Below are 15,978 nucleotides of genomic sequence, written 5' to 3'. Positions count from 1 at the left end.
ACTGATAAAGCTTCATTTAAAACAATAAACATTTAGAAATAAATGTCCAAATAGAGAACACAGGAAGAAATATTATGTCACAGATAGACAATAGAATATGACATGGTCATTAAAATGACATTATACCAGGATATGTGGTGACATGAAAAGATAATTCTTTGAATATAGTTAAGTGATTTAAAAAAAGGTTACAAAATGGGATGCATAATGTGATGACTAAGACATGACCAAATTAGAAAGTTCTGAGGGTGCCTTTAAGTCTTTCTCAGATGAACATTCTGAATCCCTTCCACCTTTGTCTTTAAAAGGTGAACCAACCTTCTGAACTCAAAGAGTGTCCCAGGTTTGTAGAAAGTCTTGGGGACCATCGTGGAAAATGTTCATGGGACACAGGTCCTAATTTCCATACTTTGCTTGGAGTCTGAATGCATTCTGCTCTGGCAGAGTCCCTGTACAGCCTGGGTCTGGACAGCAACTCTTTGTGTTTACAGGGAGTAATGAACAATACTGTCAAGGTGATAGTTTACTAGGTAGAGAAAAGGCATTTCCAGCACCGAAACTAGAATATGTAAAGGCACAGAGACTCAAAAGCTTCTGGTCTGCTCAGGGAATGGTGAGCAATTCCAGGCAGTTAGGGCCGATAGGGATTGATGGGGGAACCTGAGGTGAGTAGCAGATGAAATGGAAAGGGCAGCCTTTCTAAGTCAAGCTGAGGTCTTTCCTCATCTTTGCAAATCTAAAGCCTTGGAATAGCATACTGAGATTCATGTTTTAGAAAGAGCACAACAGAAGCTACATACTGGAAGCATGTATGTAGGAAAATGGTTTAAGCAAAAAATACCATATGCTTAGTGAACCCTTTGAATTTTAGGATCAGATGTGTTGCTGGTTTGTTATTTAAGTGGTTTCTTCTGGCACTTTTGTTGTTGTTGTTGTGGCTCAGGGTTTCCTGGTGGGCTCTGAGGAAAAACAGGACTGTGAACACACTCCAGGCAGAAAGAGAAGGATGGGTGGTGGCAGACAGAAAGCAGTCAGGTCTCCTGCTGTCATCCCATTCATGATCTCCCTGACCTGGGGCATGGACAGCTCTGAGGAGGTGGGTGCTCATCCCAGGGAACGGTGTGGCTGTGGGCTTAGGCCTCCCCCAACCATCGGCTCCGTGGTAGAGCCTGTAGATGCTCAGCCCTTTCAGCAGCCTCAACAGCTTTGTTGGTGAGACTGAGTCTGCATCTGTAGGGCTGGAATGGGTTAACTGGGGGGAGGCTGAAGCAGACAGGTACTGAGAAGGAAGAATTGCCGAGTCTCTGTGAGGTCTAAGTGTATTTTAAAGAATTCAGAATCACCTGAGATTCTAGACAGTGACCAGAGGGGAGGGGGAAAAAGGGGAAAGAAGGTAAGGGTCTAGTCAAGGAACTAATATAAATGACACATGGACACGGACAATGGGGTGGGGATTGACTGTGGGAGAGGGGGGAGGTGAGGGAGCAGGGGAGAGCAATGGGGGAAAAATGGGACAACTGTAATAGAAAAACAATTAAAAAAAAGGGAAATTAAAAAAAAAAAAAAGAAACAAGAAATCCCTGAGAATGTAATTAGGTGATTCTTGTTGTTATTTTTGTTTTTATTTTTTCAAAAAATCCATAACCTATGACTCATGTTCATGAGGACATGCCTAGATGTAGTCATTTTGAGTTTATGGAAAATGTGGTTGGCCCCATAAATCAGTGCTGAGAAATTCTTAAGAATCATCACCATGTAAGTAATGTATGTTTGTTGAGAGTCTCTTACAGTAATGCAAAACAAAACAGCATACGCATATAGACAAAGATAAAATAGTCCTCCTTCCCTGGAATTATCTTCTGAATTGCCATAAGGCAACTCTGAATTCCTGTTCCTAAGTAATCTGTGACCTTTCTTGTGTAACTCTGTGTACAACAAAGATTTTTGTGGCCATCGTCATGACTACATGGACACAATTCTCTGCCTTTATTTCTCCCATGTGTCTTAACATTTCAGTAGGGTTTCTATTTAAAAAGCCCACTTGAAAGTAGGAGGGACAACCATAAGTTGTGACAGGCCTGGGTCAACTGTACCCTAATTCTAAAACATCCTGGACTTTAAATCTATTATTTTTTGTGATCTGAGAATGAAAATTCAAGGTGGTATTGTGTTTCTCAAAAGCATACAAAACATCTTCAGAAGTAGTAAATGAGAGAGTCAACTTAGATGTGACTTATTAAAGGACATTTTATGTTTTCATTTCATTGTTGCTGGATTTATTCAGCCTTTTGCTCCCAGTTGTTTCTTATATCTAACATATGATAATATTTCTTTCTGTCCCTCCTCTTTCCAAACCCCTCCCACTTCTCAGGTTGACCCAGTTTATAAATTTGTTTTGGCCAAACTGGTCAGTGGAAAATGGAATGTTAACAGATTTGGTGGAGTTTTTCAGTTGCTCTGAAATGGGCTTGTATACTGGACTAGAATGCTCTGTCACAAAAAATAGTACTACTGACCCTGAGATTAGGTAGCTTACTCTTCTTTTTTTTCCCTTAATATCTTAGATGAGTTTCATGTATGCTAAAGAAAATTTAATTTTCCACAGAAACCAGATGTGTAACTTATAAGGACTAAATATCACCCCGAGTATAAAGTGTATGGACTACGCTCATTTCTCTTAACTGTAGAGTTCATACTTAAAACTTACTATAGCAATGTGTTCTTGTTGACCTTCATAGACAAAATACAAGTTCCGTATGTCATAAGGGCCAAGGTGGCCAAGCATTTCTATGACCTGCTTTGTTAAATGTCAAACTTGCCTGCTGTCCCTGCCACAGCCTGGAGCAGAAACAGCTAATTGATGAGTAGCTTGCACAAACTGACACTTTAGACCAAATCCCCTCAGCCACAAACCTTCCATTGTCACCAGGAGCGAAGGAGGGGGGCCTAACAGGCTCTGCTCTCCTGTTGTCATTTTGAAGAGTGGGTATGGCTAAGATACGGACATATTTGATACACACTGGTTGTAGTACGGTTTGAATTTTTGCGTCAACCCTCCACAGGTAGTAGAAAAGCACAAAATAAATAATCATAATAATACCTGCTATTGACTGAGCATGACTATGTGTTCAATGTTGGCCAAATGCTTTTCAAACATTGCTTTCTCCAACCTGTCACACTGTGAAGTAGTTATTATCATCTGCTTTATAAAGATCAAGTTCAGAGATGTTAAGTGACTTAACATCTTCCAGCCAGAAGGAAGTGAGATGCAAGCCCAGCTCTATCTGATTTGAAGGGGGTTCTAAATTAGACAACTTCATTCTGCTTTTGGGTGAATGTGCCTGATTCCTTGAAAAGCAGATGGAAGATGAAGGTTGCTGAGAGTTGAGGGAGAATTTGGTTCCAAGTTTTGCTCTTTTAATTTTATGGTAACGACTTGCTCTTACAAGGCATACAGTGATGTGACCTCAGCAGAACTGAGGTCATTTCCAGTGTTAATACTATCTGAATAGAACAAGTGATTCAGCTCCTCAGTTTTCTCATTTACTAATGAAGACATGGGCAGATGGCTTCTCAGGTCTCTGCTGGCTTCTCCCTTTCTAAATCCTCTTAGTTGGAGATGCTCCAAACTTGGTCTGGATAGTTTTGAGGCAAATCCTTACCAGGATAGAAGGTCCTCCTATGACTTTGAGCCATTTGGGCCCAACACCTGTTGGAAGATGGTGGGAGTTTTCTGTGGCCCCTATTTCCTTGCCCTGTCTTGTGGCTCTGGCATCCTGTTTGTCACCACTGTCCAGTGTAGTGGAGAGCAGCAGGCCTCTCTCCTGGGGTAGCCCAAAGTCAGAGCCAGCCCATCTTTAGTTACTCACCATACCTGCGTACTATGTGCAGGTACCAGGAAGTTAAACCAAACCTATTTCTGTCAGAATTCTTTTCAGAAAAGCAAATCAAAACTCAATGTTCTACAAAACACAGAATTTTGCAAACTAGCTCCTTATGTGTCACTGTATGAGATAATAGCTGGGTTTGTTTATCTGGAATTATTCTAGCTCTACAAGGAAAGGGAGACAGAAAAAGACTGTGTATGCGACACCATTACTGAATCCTACCGTGTCTCCTGGCTGTGGACGCATCACGGACACGCGATCATATCCTTTCCTTAGTAGGACCCACAAGGCATCAAGTTTTCCCTGAAAAAAAAAAAAAGCACTAAGATTACATGTGTAAGCAGACCACTGGCCAGTACAGACACGTAAGACTTTCCATGCTTCTTTGCTCATGTGCACAACACAGCACTGGCCATGAGGTTGTGACTGGGTAAGTGACTTTCTAGTCCCTAAGACCAGAAACACAGGAGAAGAGACACTGAACAGAGGATCCTGATGCTTCAGGGTCCCAAGTTCACAAACATAGAGATGTTCATTCAGGCTGTTGGCATTTGCCCTTGCCACGTTTCTGGGCATATCCTAACACAGTTCTATCTTTTCAACTTTCATTGTTTACCTTTTCAACTTTCATTAAAGTTTTTTTTCTCCAACTTGGTGCCCAGAGTTTGCAAATTAAAACAATGAAGACAGATCCAGGAAAATTGCTAAACAGAAGTGTCCAGCAGGCAAGACCAATGATAGGCCCCTGGGATACAGATACCTGGCTGTTGCCTAAGCTCATTCCACAGCTATGACTTGCTCAGGAACCCAAAGATCAAGGGACATATTACCAAAAATCACAGATCACCCCAAATCACAACTTTGGAGTTGTAGGTAACTGACTGTATCTGAGAAGAGTATCTTCCCAATATGTGACAAAGGCTGTCTCATGCCTCTGGCCATTCTAGTGCCCTAGACATGCTGAACAAAGGCTGATTTCTGCCATTGCAAATGATAAAGACATTTATTTAGCTTTGTTTTTAGTGTTACCCTGGTTGGTGACTCCATTAACTTTGCCTTATTTTTTGTCATTGCTCTTGTGGTAGGCAGAAACATCCCCTTTCCCCACCTTCAAAGATGAAATCCTATTTTCTGGAACCTGTGAATATGTTACCTTCCACGGGAAAAAGAACTCTGTAAATGTGATTAAGTTAAGGATCTTGAGATGAAGAGTTTATTATGAGTTACCCAAGTGGACTCAATCTAACCACATAGGTCCTTAAAAGAGGGAGGGAGGAGTGCCAGGGTCAGGGAAGGGGATGTGCCCACAGAAGCAAAGTCAGAGTGATTTAAGTGATAAGGACTCAACCAACTGTTGCAGGCTTTGGAGATTTGGGGGATGAGAGGGGCTGTGGCTGCCTCTAGAATCTGGAAAAAGCAAGGAGACAAATTTTCTTCTAAAGCCTGCCAAAAAAAGAAATGCAGCCCTGGCCTCACCTTGATTTTAGCTCAACGAGACCCATTTTAGGTTTCTGACCTCCAGAACTGTAAGATCATACATTTGTGTTGTTTTAAGTCATTAGGTTTATGGTAATTTGTTGCAGCAGCTATAAGAAAGAGTACAGCCCTTATCACTCCCTGACATTGTCTATGTTTATTTGCTTATCATCTGTCTTTGTCAACTGGAATATCAGCCCCAGGAAAGCAGAGGTGTCACTGGTTCTATCCAGCCCTTAAATCAGCATCTAATGCTCACTAAAGATCTGTGGGATGAATCAATGGATTCAATGTTACTAAGTGCTGGGTTAGGTGCTTTTACAGGTGTGTCTTCTCATTTCTTTCTCCCAGCAGTCCCAAAGATTTATGGAGAGGAAATGGAGGATCAGAGAGATTGACTAACTTGCCCAAAGGCACACAGCTTATTCACTGAGGAGGTCCATCTAATTCTAAAGCTCATATACTTTCCACTATACTGATGGCAGAGCCTTCTTTGTGCAATTCTTCTGTCTGGAGCACTTGAATTTAGATCCTTTAGAACAGAGTTTCTAAACTGTAGGTTGCAACTCCTTAGGCACTCATGAAACAATTTTGTTTGTTAGGAACAGAATTTTTAACAAATAAAATAGGATAAAAAAAAGAAAAGATTATAGTTAATTGCACATGGTGAGGATAAGTACTGATTTTGTGAAAAATATGTTTCAGTTAAATATGTGCGGGTATGTGTATGATGAGTGTGTGTATGTGTGTGCACGCATGTACATGCTTGGGCATACACCCAAGATGTATTTCCCGCTGGGGTCTCAGGCAGGCATGCTGGAGAATACTGATCTGGAAGAGTCCGCAGGGTAGTGCTGGAAAGGCTGGGGGTGTCTAGAGAGTTCAAGTTCCTTGACACAAAGCTTTCACAGTGGCAATGTTAATTTTAGAATATCATCTCCAAGACTATGTGTTCTGAAATTATTTTCTAGTGCATTATATTCTGATACAAAAAATATGCTCTTGAACCTTTATCAACTATTGCTCAAGTTCTTTGGGTTAAATTTTGCCTTGCTAAGTGTAGTGTTTCTCATCTCTTTTTGCAAAGTATTTATGAAAGCCTCTAAAAATATTTTGAAATGAATTTAGAATGCTGTGTTCAGCATGGTTTTCTGCATTCAGCGCATTTCAATCATCAGTTGCATGTTTTCCTTTAAGGTTCTTTGGGATAAGCATTTATATCTCAGCATATAAGCAGGTGGATTTCCTGAAAAAAGGCCCTTTTTTCTTTTTCTTTCCCTTTTTTGGGGGGACTAACAGTATTTGGTTTTGTAAATCAGCCCACCCACAGTATCCTGTGTGCTAACCACTCCTTGACAAATAAGGAGCAATGAGATGTGGCTGAGAAGAAATTGGCTGTTGAAACATATTAATTAACTCAGCAGAAATTTAAAGCTACATGCAGAGCAAAAGAGCAGAAGCCACCTAAGATGTATAAGACCAGGAAAATGGGTCATAAATTAAGTTTTTATTTGTGTCAACACGTAATATTTACTCACAAAATGACTGAATTTAGACTACATACCTGAGTTTGTATTCTGGCTCTACCCATCACTAGCTCTGCAGCCGTGGACAAGTTGTTCCATCTCATTAACACTTACTTTTCTCATCTTTAAAAGGAAGATGATAATACTGTCTATCCTATAGACATGGTATAATTAGATATTGAAGTTAGGTACTTGTGTCATAGAAAGTATTCATTAAGTGTTATCTCTGATCACGGTAAAGTCATTAAGATGATCATTTGGGAGCCTCTGTAGATAGATGGAAAAGAATGTAATGTGGAGTGGAATAACTCAATAATTTGAACTTTATTAGCATGTATCTCCCCATCCTCTCTCCTGTGCCTTTCCAACCCTATTTCCCCTTATCCCTCAAGCCACACGTGTCCTTTTTCAGCATGACATGATCTGGCTTCTCTGGCAGTGTTTGTTAGCTCCAACACTCTAATGAAAGCTGCCCGTGGCATCCCGAGTGCCAAATGCCTCAGACACCCACGTGCCTCATTTTACTTGATTCTTCTAAGAGATCTAATGTGCTGGGCCTCTCCCTTCTGCACATCGTTCCTTGGATTTTGTGCCATCAGCCTCTGCCTGCTCCTCCCCTCTGCCTACACTTGACACAGCGGCGTTTCCCTGGGCCCTCTTCTAGTCTCACCACCCAGGCTGAGTGCTCACTCGGAGTACTCTCATCTAGTCTTATGGGTCGAACTTCTCTTTTTCTGCTGATGCCTTACAAATTCTATCTTCAGCTTAGTCTACACTTAAACTCTGGATCTGGATCTGGGTATCCAACGAACTACCAAATCTCAGTTGTAACGTAGACATATCACAAGTATTGAAAACCAAACATCACAAGTTGAACTATCTTTCTCCAAACCTGCTGCTCCTTTTGTATGCCTTGCCTTGGTTCTTGGCACCACCATCCATCCAGAAGGGCAAGCTGGACCACCCTCCACCACCTCCTCACCTCCAAATTCCACCACTCCTTGTGGATATTCTCATTGTAACAGCTCTCCAGTTGCCTCTTCCTGACACTGTCCCACTGGCTCCGTGGGTGCTGCCTTGGCCCAGGCCCTTATCATGTCACTCACTCTGTAAAGAGTTTCCTTTAGGCTCCCTGTCCTCTCTCCTACTTGATTAATACCAGATTTCATTGCTAATCTAAACGAATGCATTGCAGTTAACAAAATAAAGCAAGGAACATCTTAGTGGCGGTGTGAATTTGGGCAAGTTACTGAGCCTCTCTGTGCCTTGGTCTTCCCATCTGTAAAATGGGAGTAGTATTAGTTTCTACTTTTGAGGGTTGCTATGAGAAATAAAGGAGCGAGCGCATGGAAAGCCCTGGATCTGGGCCTCACTTGCGCATGCTTCATCCAGGTGACTTGCTATTGCTGGATTCTCCTGGCCAAGGTGAGACTAGCTAGTTCTAGTTATTAGCCTCAGTATACTGAGGTTTGACTGCCCCACAAGTGAACCTGAAGTCTCCACTCCATGGAATAGAAAATAGTCTGGGAAATCTACACATTCTATACCTCTTCCTATACCTACATCAGGGAGCTTTTTATGCAAGAGCCAAAGTGAGCTTTAGAATAAGTATGTTTATAACTCTCTAAAGTCAAAAGGAAGGCTTTTGGAGCCTTGATTTTCTGAATGTAGGTAGAAGTTTGTCATTTCAAGACAATGGCTACTGTGCTTCTTAATAGCATCCCTTTGAGGTCAGAAGAGCCTCAGGGTTTTTTTTTCAACCAGTCCCTGGACCTCACCCAGAGCATTTGAGTTGACTCCACTGCTTAGCTCAGAACTGAGTGTCCACCACGCACAGGACGGTGTCTGCACAGGATGCATTTCAAGATGCAGGTCTTCACTCCCCAGGAGAAGTGCCTACCTGCTTCTGGAGCAAAGATTTCCCTAACCACCTTGAGACCCTCTGCCAGACCGTATTAGCTGACATTTAAAAATTGTTTTTTTCATTTGAAGTTGACACACTTTGACGGTAAAATGAGAAATTTATCAATTCTAGGCTCCCAATGCACTTCAGCCTCAGACAGTAACGTCTATTCTACAAAGTCAGTTAAGCTGGAAGTTCTGTGTAAACTCTAGCTTTTGTTTCTTCCTAAACAATAAGCTTGTGCCTGGAAGGTTTGTGCCCCTATCATTCAAAGCACTGTGGTACATGGCATTTGTGGCTGGATTTTCTTTCCCTTTAATTCATTTGTTTATTTTGGCAAGCAGCAGCTGTGTCTTTTTGTCTGGTTTGTCTGCCTTAACTAGGCGGAAGTTAGTCAGAGGGTGAGAATTTTGAGGGTAGTGCAACTTATAGGGCCGTTATACACTAACACTAGAATTTTTACACCTTAAAATATATGGTAAATATTGTGCCTCATGCTTCCCTTTAAATGAAATAAATCAATGCATAAAGTTGGAAACTTTTCCTACACACACACATACATGCATGCACATAACACATACATATGCACATGGTAATTTTTGTTTGCTCTTTTTTTCCCTGTTGGTCTTTGTTTAAAAAACATTTGGAATCTTTCTAAAAAGTAGCTGAAGAGAGACAAAAATGTCTGTTCAACATCAACAGCACATCTGACAACATCTAAAGCTTCAGCTGTATGTATTGAGCTACAACCAGTACAGTTTCATAACTGAAAGCGGTTTAATTACAAGGTCAAGAGGGTTAAGGCCAAGGACAATAGGTGGGCCTAACAGAAAGTGAACAGAAGGCTGCCCCCTCCCAGGCCCTGCAAGAAGCGCAGGCTGGTTTGGCTCCTGCAGGGGATAGCCAGTCTGCCTGGCTCGCCGGGGTCTGGCTTTTGTCCTTTGGCTGTCATTTCTGTCATTTTCAGTCATGTGGAGGAGCTACTGGAAAAGGAGAAAAATGGTCTCTCTGAAGGCCACGAGCCTTCTAGCAAGCCTGAAAACAGTCCTGGTTTTAATCTATCTGGTGGCCATATATCTGGGCATTACTTAATTTGTCTAAAATGGTCAGTCCCAATTTAATGAGAAACATGGGGTGCTGTCAATCCAGGGGGTAAAAACCAAGCAAAACAAAAGTTCAGGCTGAATGGTCATGAGCCTGGAACGAGGAAACAGTGAAGTGTGGGCAGTGCCTTAAATTAGACTGGGGGATGGAAGAGAAGACCACTGTGGACTCCTTCTCTTGATGAATGCCGTCTGGGTTTGTTTAGCAAATGTGCTCACCTGCTTCTCAAATCTATTTCATGAAATGCATGAAAAACGTGAGTCAAGTGCAATATGTTTAAAGATGTATATGATTCTGACTACTTTCACTGGGGAACTAGGAGTCTTCCCACTACCCCCTGAAAGTTTTGCACCGGGTGGCGGTGTGCCCCTGTTTACAGTAGGGTAGTGGGTAGACTGGTTGGTCTTCATGAGCTGCCTGCCCCCATATGCTCTCTGTTTTTCTGTCTTTGTGGCTCCGTGCCTGAGAAGCCAGACCTCCTCAGACGGTGTCATCTGGTTTCTCTTTGGTTTGGCTAGTAGGTGGCACCAGAAGGAGATGAGAGGGCAAAATTAGGGAGAGCCTGGGGTATTTATTCCCCCTACTCCCTCCTGACCCCCTGCCTCCAACAGTGGCTGCATTTTTGTAAGGCAGGGTTCTGCAAACATTTTCTGTGAAGGGCCAGAGAGTAAATATTTTAGACTTTGAAGGTCAGTAGGCAAACACAAGGATGTCATGTTATGTAGGTACTTAACATAGCCATTTAAAAATATAAAAACCATTCTTAGCTTGTGGACCACATAAAAACAGGTGGCAGGCCAGATTTAGACTGCTGACTCCCTCTCTATGGTTGCAGTTCCCGTTGGGTAGCTTCACTGCTAAGGCACCAGCTCCAGGGACAACATCACCACCTGTCCTCCTTCCCTCAGGCCTGGGGGTGTAGCAGCTCCCACTGTCACATGCTCGTTCCTGTGTGCCTCACCACCACTATAGGTTCCCACACCTACGTTAGTTTTTTTCCCCCACACATAGGTTAGCCCTTTTGAATGTGCCTTCTGCTCCCTGCCAGGATTGTGACAAATCCAGTAAGATAGCTCAGGAAAGGGAGGCAGAGTTTATGAGAAATAAAGGAGCGAGCGCATGGGCAGCCCTGGATCTGGGCCTCACTTGCGCATGCTTCATCCAGGTGGCTTGCTGTTGCTGGATTCTCCTGGCCAAGGTGAGACTAGCTAGTTCTAGTTATAGCCTCAGTATTCTGAGGTCCGACTGTCCTATAAATGAACCTGAAGCCTCCAGTCCGTGGTATGGAATGATCTGGGTAATCTATACATTTTATACCTCTTTCACGGGGCTGTGTTTTGTCCAAGGCCTGGTGATATCCATAGGCTAGAATGAGGCTCATCTGTGAGCATGCATTGTGCTAATACTGAATTTCTGGTAGCAAGCCTGCACGTCTTCTGGACAAACAGTGTACATTCTGACTCTTGAATTCCTTTCTGTGTTTTTATTTCAAGCCTTTTGTTCTGGCCTTTCCCTCAACCCACTCGGCCCAGATACACATAAGATGGCCTCTTTTTCTCTGCTTTCCTTAAAAGGTGGCAAGAAGAATGTCACCAGTTTGTCTGGGTACCAAAGCGATCCATGTGGGTCACAGGAGATAGCCTAACCAGCACCATGTTCTGGGAATGGTTTCATAATTACAGCCTATGCCTCAGCTCTAACAACAGATGGTGGAGTCCCTACTCTGTGCCGGATACAGTGCTGCTTATTGGCGGTTCAGAGATGAGTTAAGCATAATTGGTGCGTTCCAGGGGGTGAGATCTGGTGGGAAGAAAGCTCATAAACATGAGCGATCCCACCAGGGCAATTGTACATCTCCTACCTAGCAACACGAGCTGCTCCCCCAGCAGGAAGGGCATTCCCACTTTCTCACGCCCTAACGAGGGGGTCCTGCTGAGGTGCTTAGTGAGTCTGCCGGCATCACAGGTCTTTCCCACCTGGCTGATAGGCTGATTTTCTCAGCCATTTGGCATTAATGCCACAGTTGTGTTTGTGGAAAGTGGACTGAGAAATCTAATATGGGTCTCCTTGCTGAGACTCCTGACAAATCAGCGAGGCATGATTATGGACTGTTTACCAGACACCACAGTTCCTGCTCTCAGGGAACCTCCAGTGGAAGGCTGGCTGGGACCTTCCGTGACAATTTCTTAACTGGGTTTGTTAAAACCCAGATTACTGGGCCCCATCTCCAATGTTGCTGATTCCGTAGATCTGGGATGGGGCCTGGGAGTGTGCGTTTCTAACACTTCCTGGGGGATGCTGATGCTGCTGGCCCAGGGACCATACTCTGAGAACCAGACATTTAACACAACGACAAACAGGGAGGCTCGAGAGCAAGGGCTTTGGAAGGAGTGGTAATTGGGGCCAACAGAAGGGTGTCACTTGGGGAGTTTAGATGTGAAATTTGAAAGGGAGGCATTATAGGGGGGAGTTTCACTAAATGACAATAAGTGAGCAAGTTGTGATGGACAGCGTACCTTTGAAAGCCTTTTGGGAGACTCTGAGTCATTAGGTTGAGACATTATGCCTGGGAATCTGTATTTTTAAAGCTCTCCCAGGTGCTTCTGATACTCAGCTAGGTTTGCAAACCTCTGCATACTCAGGTTTCCAACAAATACTTGAATTGATACTACTCCAAGTGGGTGTTGGGAACAACTTTAGATTTCTAAACCTAGTCTTCACATCTCTATTATTTCATAAAACTCAGTTCTAAACGACCAGTTAATAGAGGAATAATGTGCTTTCAAGCACAGATCAGATTCTTCAAACAGAACTTATGTTTTTTCAACATCCAAGATTACAGAAGTGAAAATCTGGCTATAACCAGATATGTTGTGTTAGTCACAAGGTACAGATGGCTGCAAACGACATCATGGAAAAACCCCTTTGTTCTTCTTCTCTGAGATTCTCTTTGGCTCCTTCCTGTCTGTGCACGCATGCACGCCACTGCACGCTCCACATTAGAAAGTAATTGCAAGCAAACAGCTGTTAGTCAAGCAAACTACATTTCGCCCAAATCTTTCCAGAGTTCAAACCATTGCCTCAGGGCTTGTATCTTAAAAAAGAATCTCACTGCTTTAAACATGGCAAACTGAAATGAAAATACACTGCAATTAGTGTGGGCATGGGCTGGTTTGGCTGGGAAGAGACAACTACCAATAAAGTATCACTCTGCTGTTTAAAATGGTTATTTTTTTTTACTTCATAGAAGAGCTGTTCTAAAATGAGCAAATAACTCAGAGAATAATGAATATTGTTTCTGCTGTCATTGGAAGAGGAGTAAGGTTATATGTTTGCGTGTGTGGGGGTACATGTGTATGTGCATGCATGTGTGTGCTTGTGATGAGAGCTGGCTCATATATTAAGTCTTTCACTGGAGGCCTTGGAGTTGGCCCAGTTGTGTTCAGAGCACAGAACTAGAGGCTGTAGACCTGAATTGGGGTCTTGGATTCTGGACCTGGGAAAGACAAGGACTTTGCTTATCTCAGTTTTCTCCCATAGGGAATGAGGAAGTAGGGACAGATTCTCTCAAGAGTCTTCTTCTAAGCTATGATTTTCTCATGCTCTTGACAATTAGCATAGTGCATATGCTAATGGGAAAACCTGAAGAACAAAGGTATTGAATGAATCACATATATTCAAAGGCCTTTGTATCCCAGAGCAAAAGAAGAGGCCTTCGGGAAGCATGAATCGCCTTTTAGGGTTTAATAAACTAAAGAGATTTTAAGGTCTTGAGCTGTGAGGGGAAGAGAGGTGGTGAAGATAAAAGGGCTTTTGCTCACAGCCAGAGAGAAAGTCCTAGGTCCATGACCAATGCAATCCACCAGTGTGTTCTGATACACTGGTGGGAGGGGAAGGGGCTTATGATATGGCAAGAGGGCTAGAGATTAGGCATTAAGGGGACTCCACTGTTAGTTGATGGAACTGCCTACCAATGAAGTGAAATATTATAGAAGTTTATAAAGATCCTCTGGGGTTACTACCATAGTTCACTTTCATTCCACTACTTTGCCATGGTGATTTTAAAAAGCCTAGTTCTCAACCTTGATAATGCAGAAATTGAGAAAAAGCAAGTACCTATGCTTTTAAGTCCACGATTTAAGAAATTTGTTCCACTGCCATAATCTGGAATTTGGTTGTTATTTCATCATGTCAAGGAGTCTGATTCTTACTAAGTAAGTGTTTTATCAGGAGTGAGGATGGATTTTTGATAGAAAGAGACATACCTTGATGGGAGAGTACCACTTCCGGGGGGACGAGGGCCGACGCATGTTGTTGTTGAGATTTCGAGGCTCAGGAAATTCGTACTCTTGCTCTGGCATCTTGACTCTGGCATTCTTGGCTTTTTCCAACTTAGCACCTTCTTCCGTGGAGCCCTTTTCTCCCCAGCGAACCTAAATTAAGTAACATACAAAAATTCAAAATGACAAAATAAAATATGATGCCCCCAAGAGTGGGGATCACAAATACATGTGTGATATGCAATGAAGATCCTCCCCAATCCTCAATTCCTCTGGACTTTGAGGGCCAAGGAAGAGGGAGGTGTGGAAAAAGGGAAAGGGGGAGGGCTGAAGGAGCAGAGAGAGCAAACCGTGTGGATGGATATTTAGGGATGGAATGTCCAGGCCATGGGGAGAGCAGGTGCAAAGGCTTTGCAGGCCCAGGTGAGAACTTTGGATTTTACTCCAGTGGGAGAAGAAACCACTAGGGCTTTTTAAGCAAACTGCTCTGACTGATGGTGGGCAGGATATGGGGCACACAGTTAAAAGGTTGTACCTGCCATTTCTCCATCTGATGCCTCACAATTCATATCCCCACCAGACCTCAGTATGAGTTTTCATCAGTTTGCTTGGGTTTTTCATCAATGAGTAGGGAGCACATAGATATAAGTACAATAGTCATCCCTTATCCATGGAGGACATGTTCCAAGATCCTCAATGGATGCCTGAAACTATGAATAGTACCAATCCCTGAATATACTATGTATTTTTCCTTTACATACATACCTATAATAGTTTAATTTATAAATTAGGTACAGTGAGATTAACAATGATAACTAATTATAAAATAGAACAATTATAACAATAAACTATTACAAAAGTTATGTGAATGTGGTCTTTCTCTCTCAGCAAACTAGCATGAATTTCTTTTTCCTTCTTTACAATTTCACAGATAGAAGATTTGTTCTCATGATAGATCTTAGCAACCTCAACATATGATTTCTTTTCTTTGCTTAGTAAGTAGAGAATTTTCACCTTTTCACTAAAAGAAAATCTTTATGGCTTCTCTTTGGTGTATAATAGTAAAATAGATACTTGAATACCAGCACTGCAATGCCTTACCAGATGTTTTGATAACCAGGATGGCTACTAAGGGACTAACAGTGTGGATACACTGGATAAAGGGGAGATTCACATCCTGGGAGGGATGGAGCAGGACAGTTCGAGATTTCATCATGCTACTCAGAATGACATGTAACTTAAAACTGATGAATTGTTTACTTCTGGATTTTTCCATTTAATATTTTTGTATCACAGTTGACCGCAGGTAACTGAAACTGTGGAAAGCGAAACCGCAGATAAGGGGGACTACAGAATATTAAGCTATTCTCTTACCTCCATCCTTTTAATGCCTCCAACACCTCGCCCACCATAATAAGAGGCATCTACTGTAGGCCACTTTTTCTTAGGCAGACCATCATCATCTTCCTCCTATAGAGAGATTGTGGACATGAAGGAAGCAAAGCACCACTGCTGTAGCTGTATGTGTATATCCACTATGGCAACATGGACAAAAGTAGACTGCCTGAGCAAAATCCCAGGGCCACCACTTACTGGGGCCGTGGGCAAGTCACTTAGCCTACCTAAGCTTATTTTCTTTCTCTGTAAAGTGGGTATAAAAGCAGTACTACCTGGTAAAGTTGTGGCACAATCCTGGGACCTGTTCTCTTTTGCATTTCTATTACTTTGTAGGTAATTCATCCAGTTCTATCTACATGCTGATGACTTGTGAACTTACATCTTCATCTCTGACTCCTGTGAGC

General features: G+C 42.5%; 1 protein-coding gene across 1 annotated transcript in view; it reads right to left on the bottom strand.

The window, feature by feature from the left end:
• The window catches only part of ANTXR1 (ANTXR cell adhesion molecule 1), a 255,517-nt gene that overhangs the window by 53,056 nt on the left and 186,483 nt on the right, over positions 1-15,978 (bottom strand). Inside the window, exons 15-17 of the mRNA XM_090281456.1 lie at positions 15,551-15,646; positions 14,162-14,329; positions 4,110-4,190 (exon numbers count right to left, since the gene is read on the bottom strand). Coding sequence (XP_090137582.1) covers positions 4,110-4,190; positions 14,162-14,329; positions 15,551-15,646 — 345 coding nt within the window. The remainder of the gene's footprint in view (positions 1-4,109; positions 4,191-14,161; positions 14,330-15,550; positions 15,647-15,978) is intronic.

The sequence above is a fragment of the Furipterus horrens genome, unplaced genomic scaffold, assembly GCF_987537825.1.
Source record: "Furipterus horrens unplaced genomic scaffold, mFurHor1.1.pri manual_scaffold_6, whole genome shotgun sequence".
Taxonomy (NCBI): Eukaryota; Metazoa; Chordata; class Mammalia; order Chiroptera; family Furipteridae; genus Furipterus; species Furipterus horrens.
Note: the sequence above shows the minus strand (reverse complement) of the source record. Positions and strands in the feature narration are given on the sequence as shown.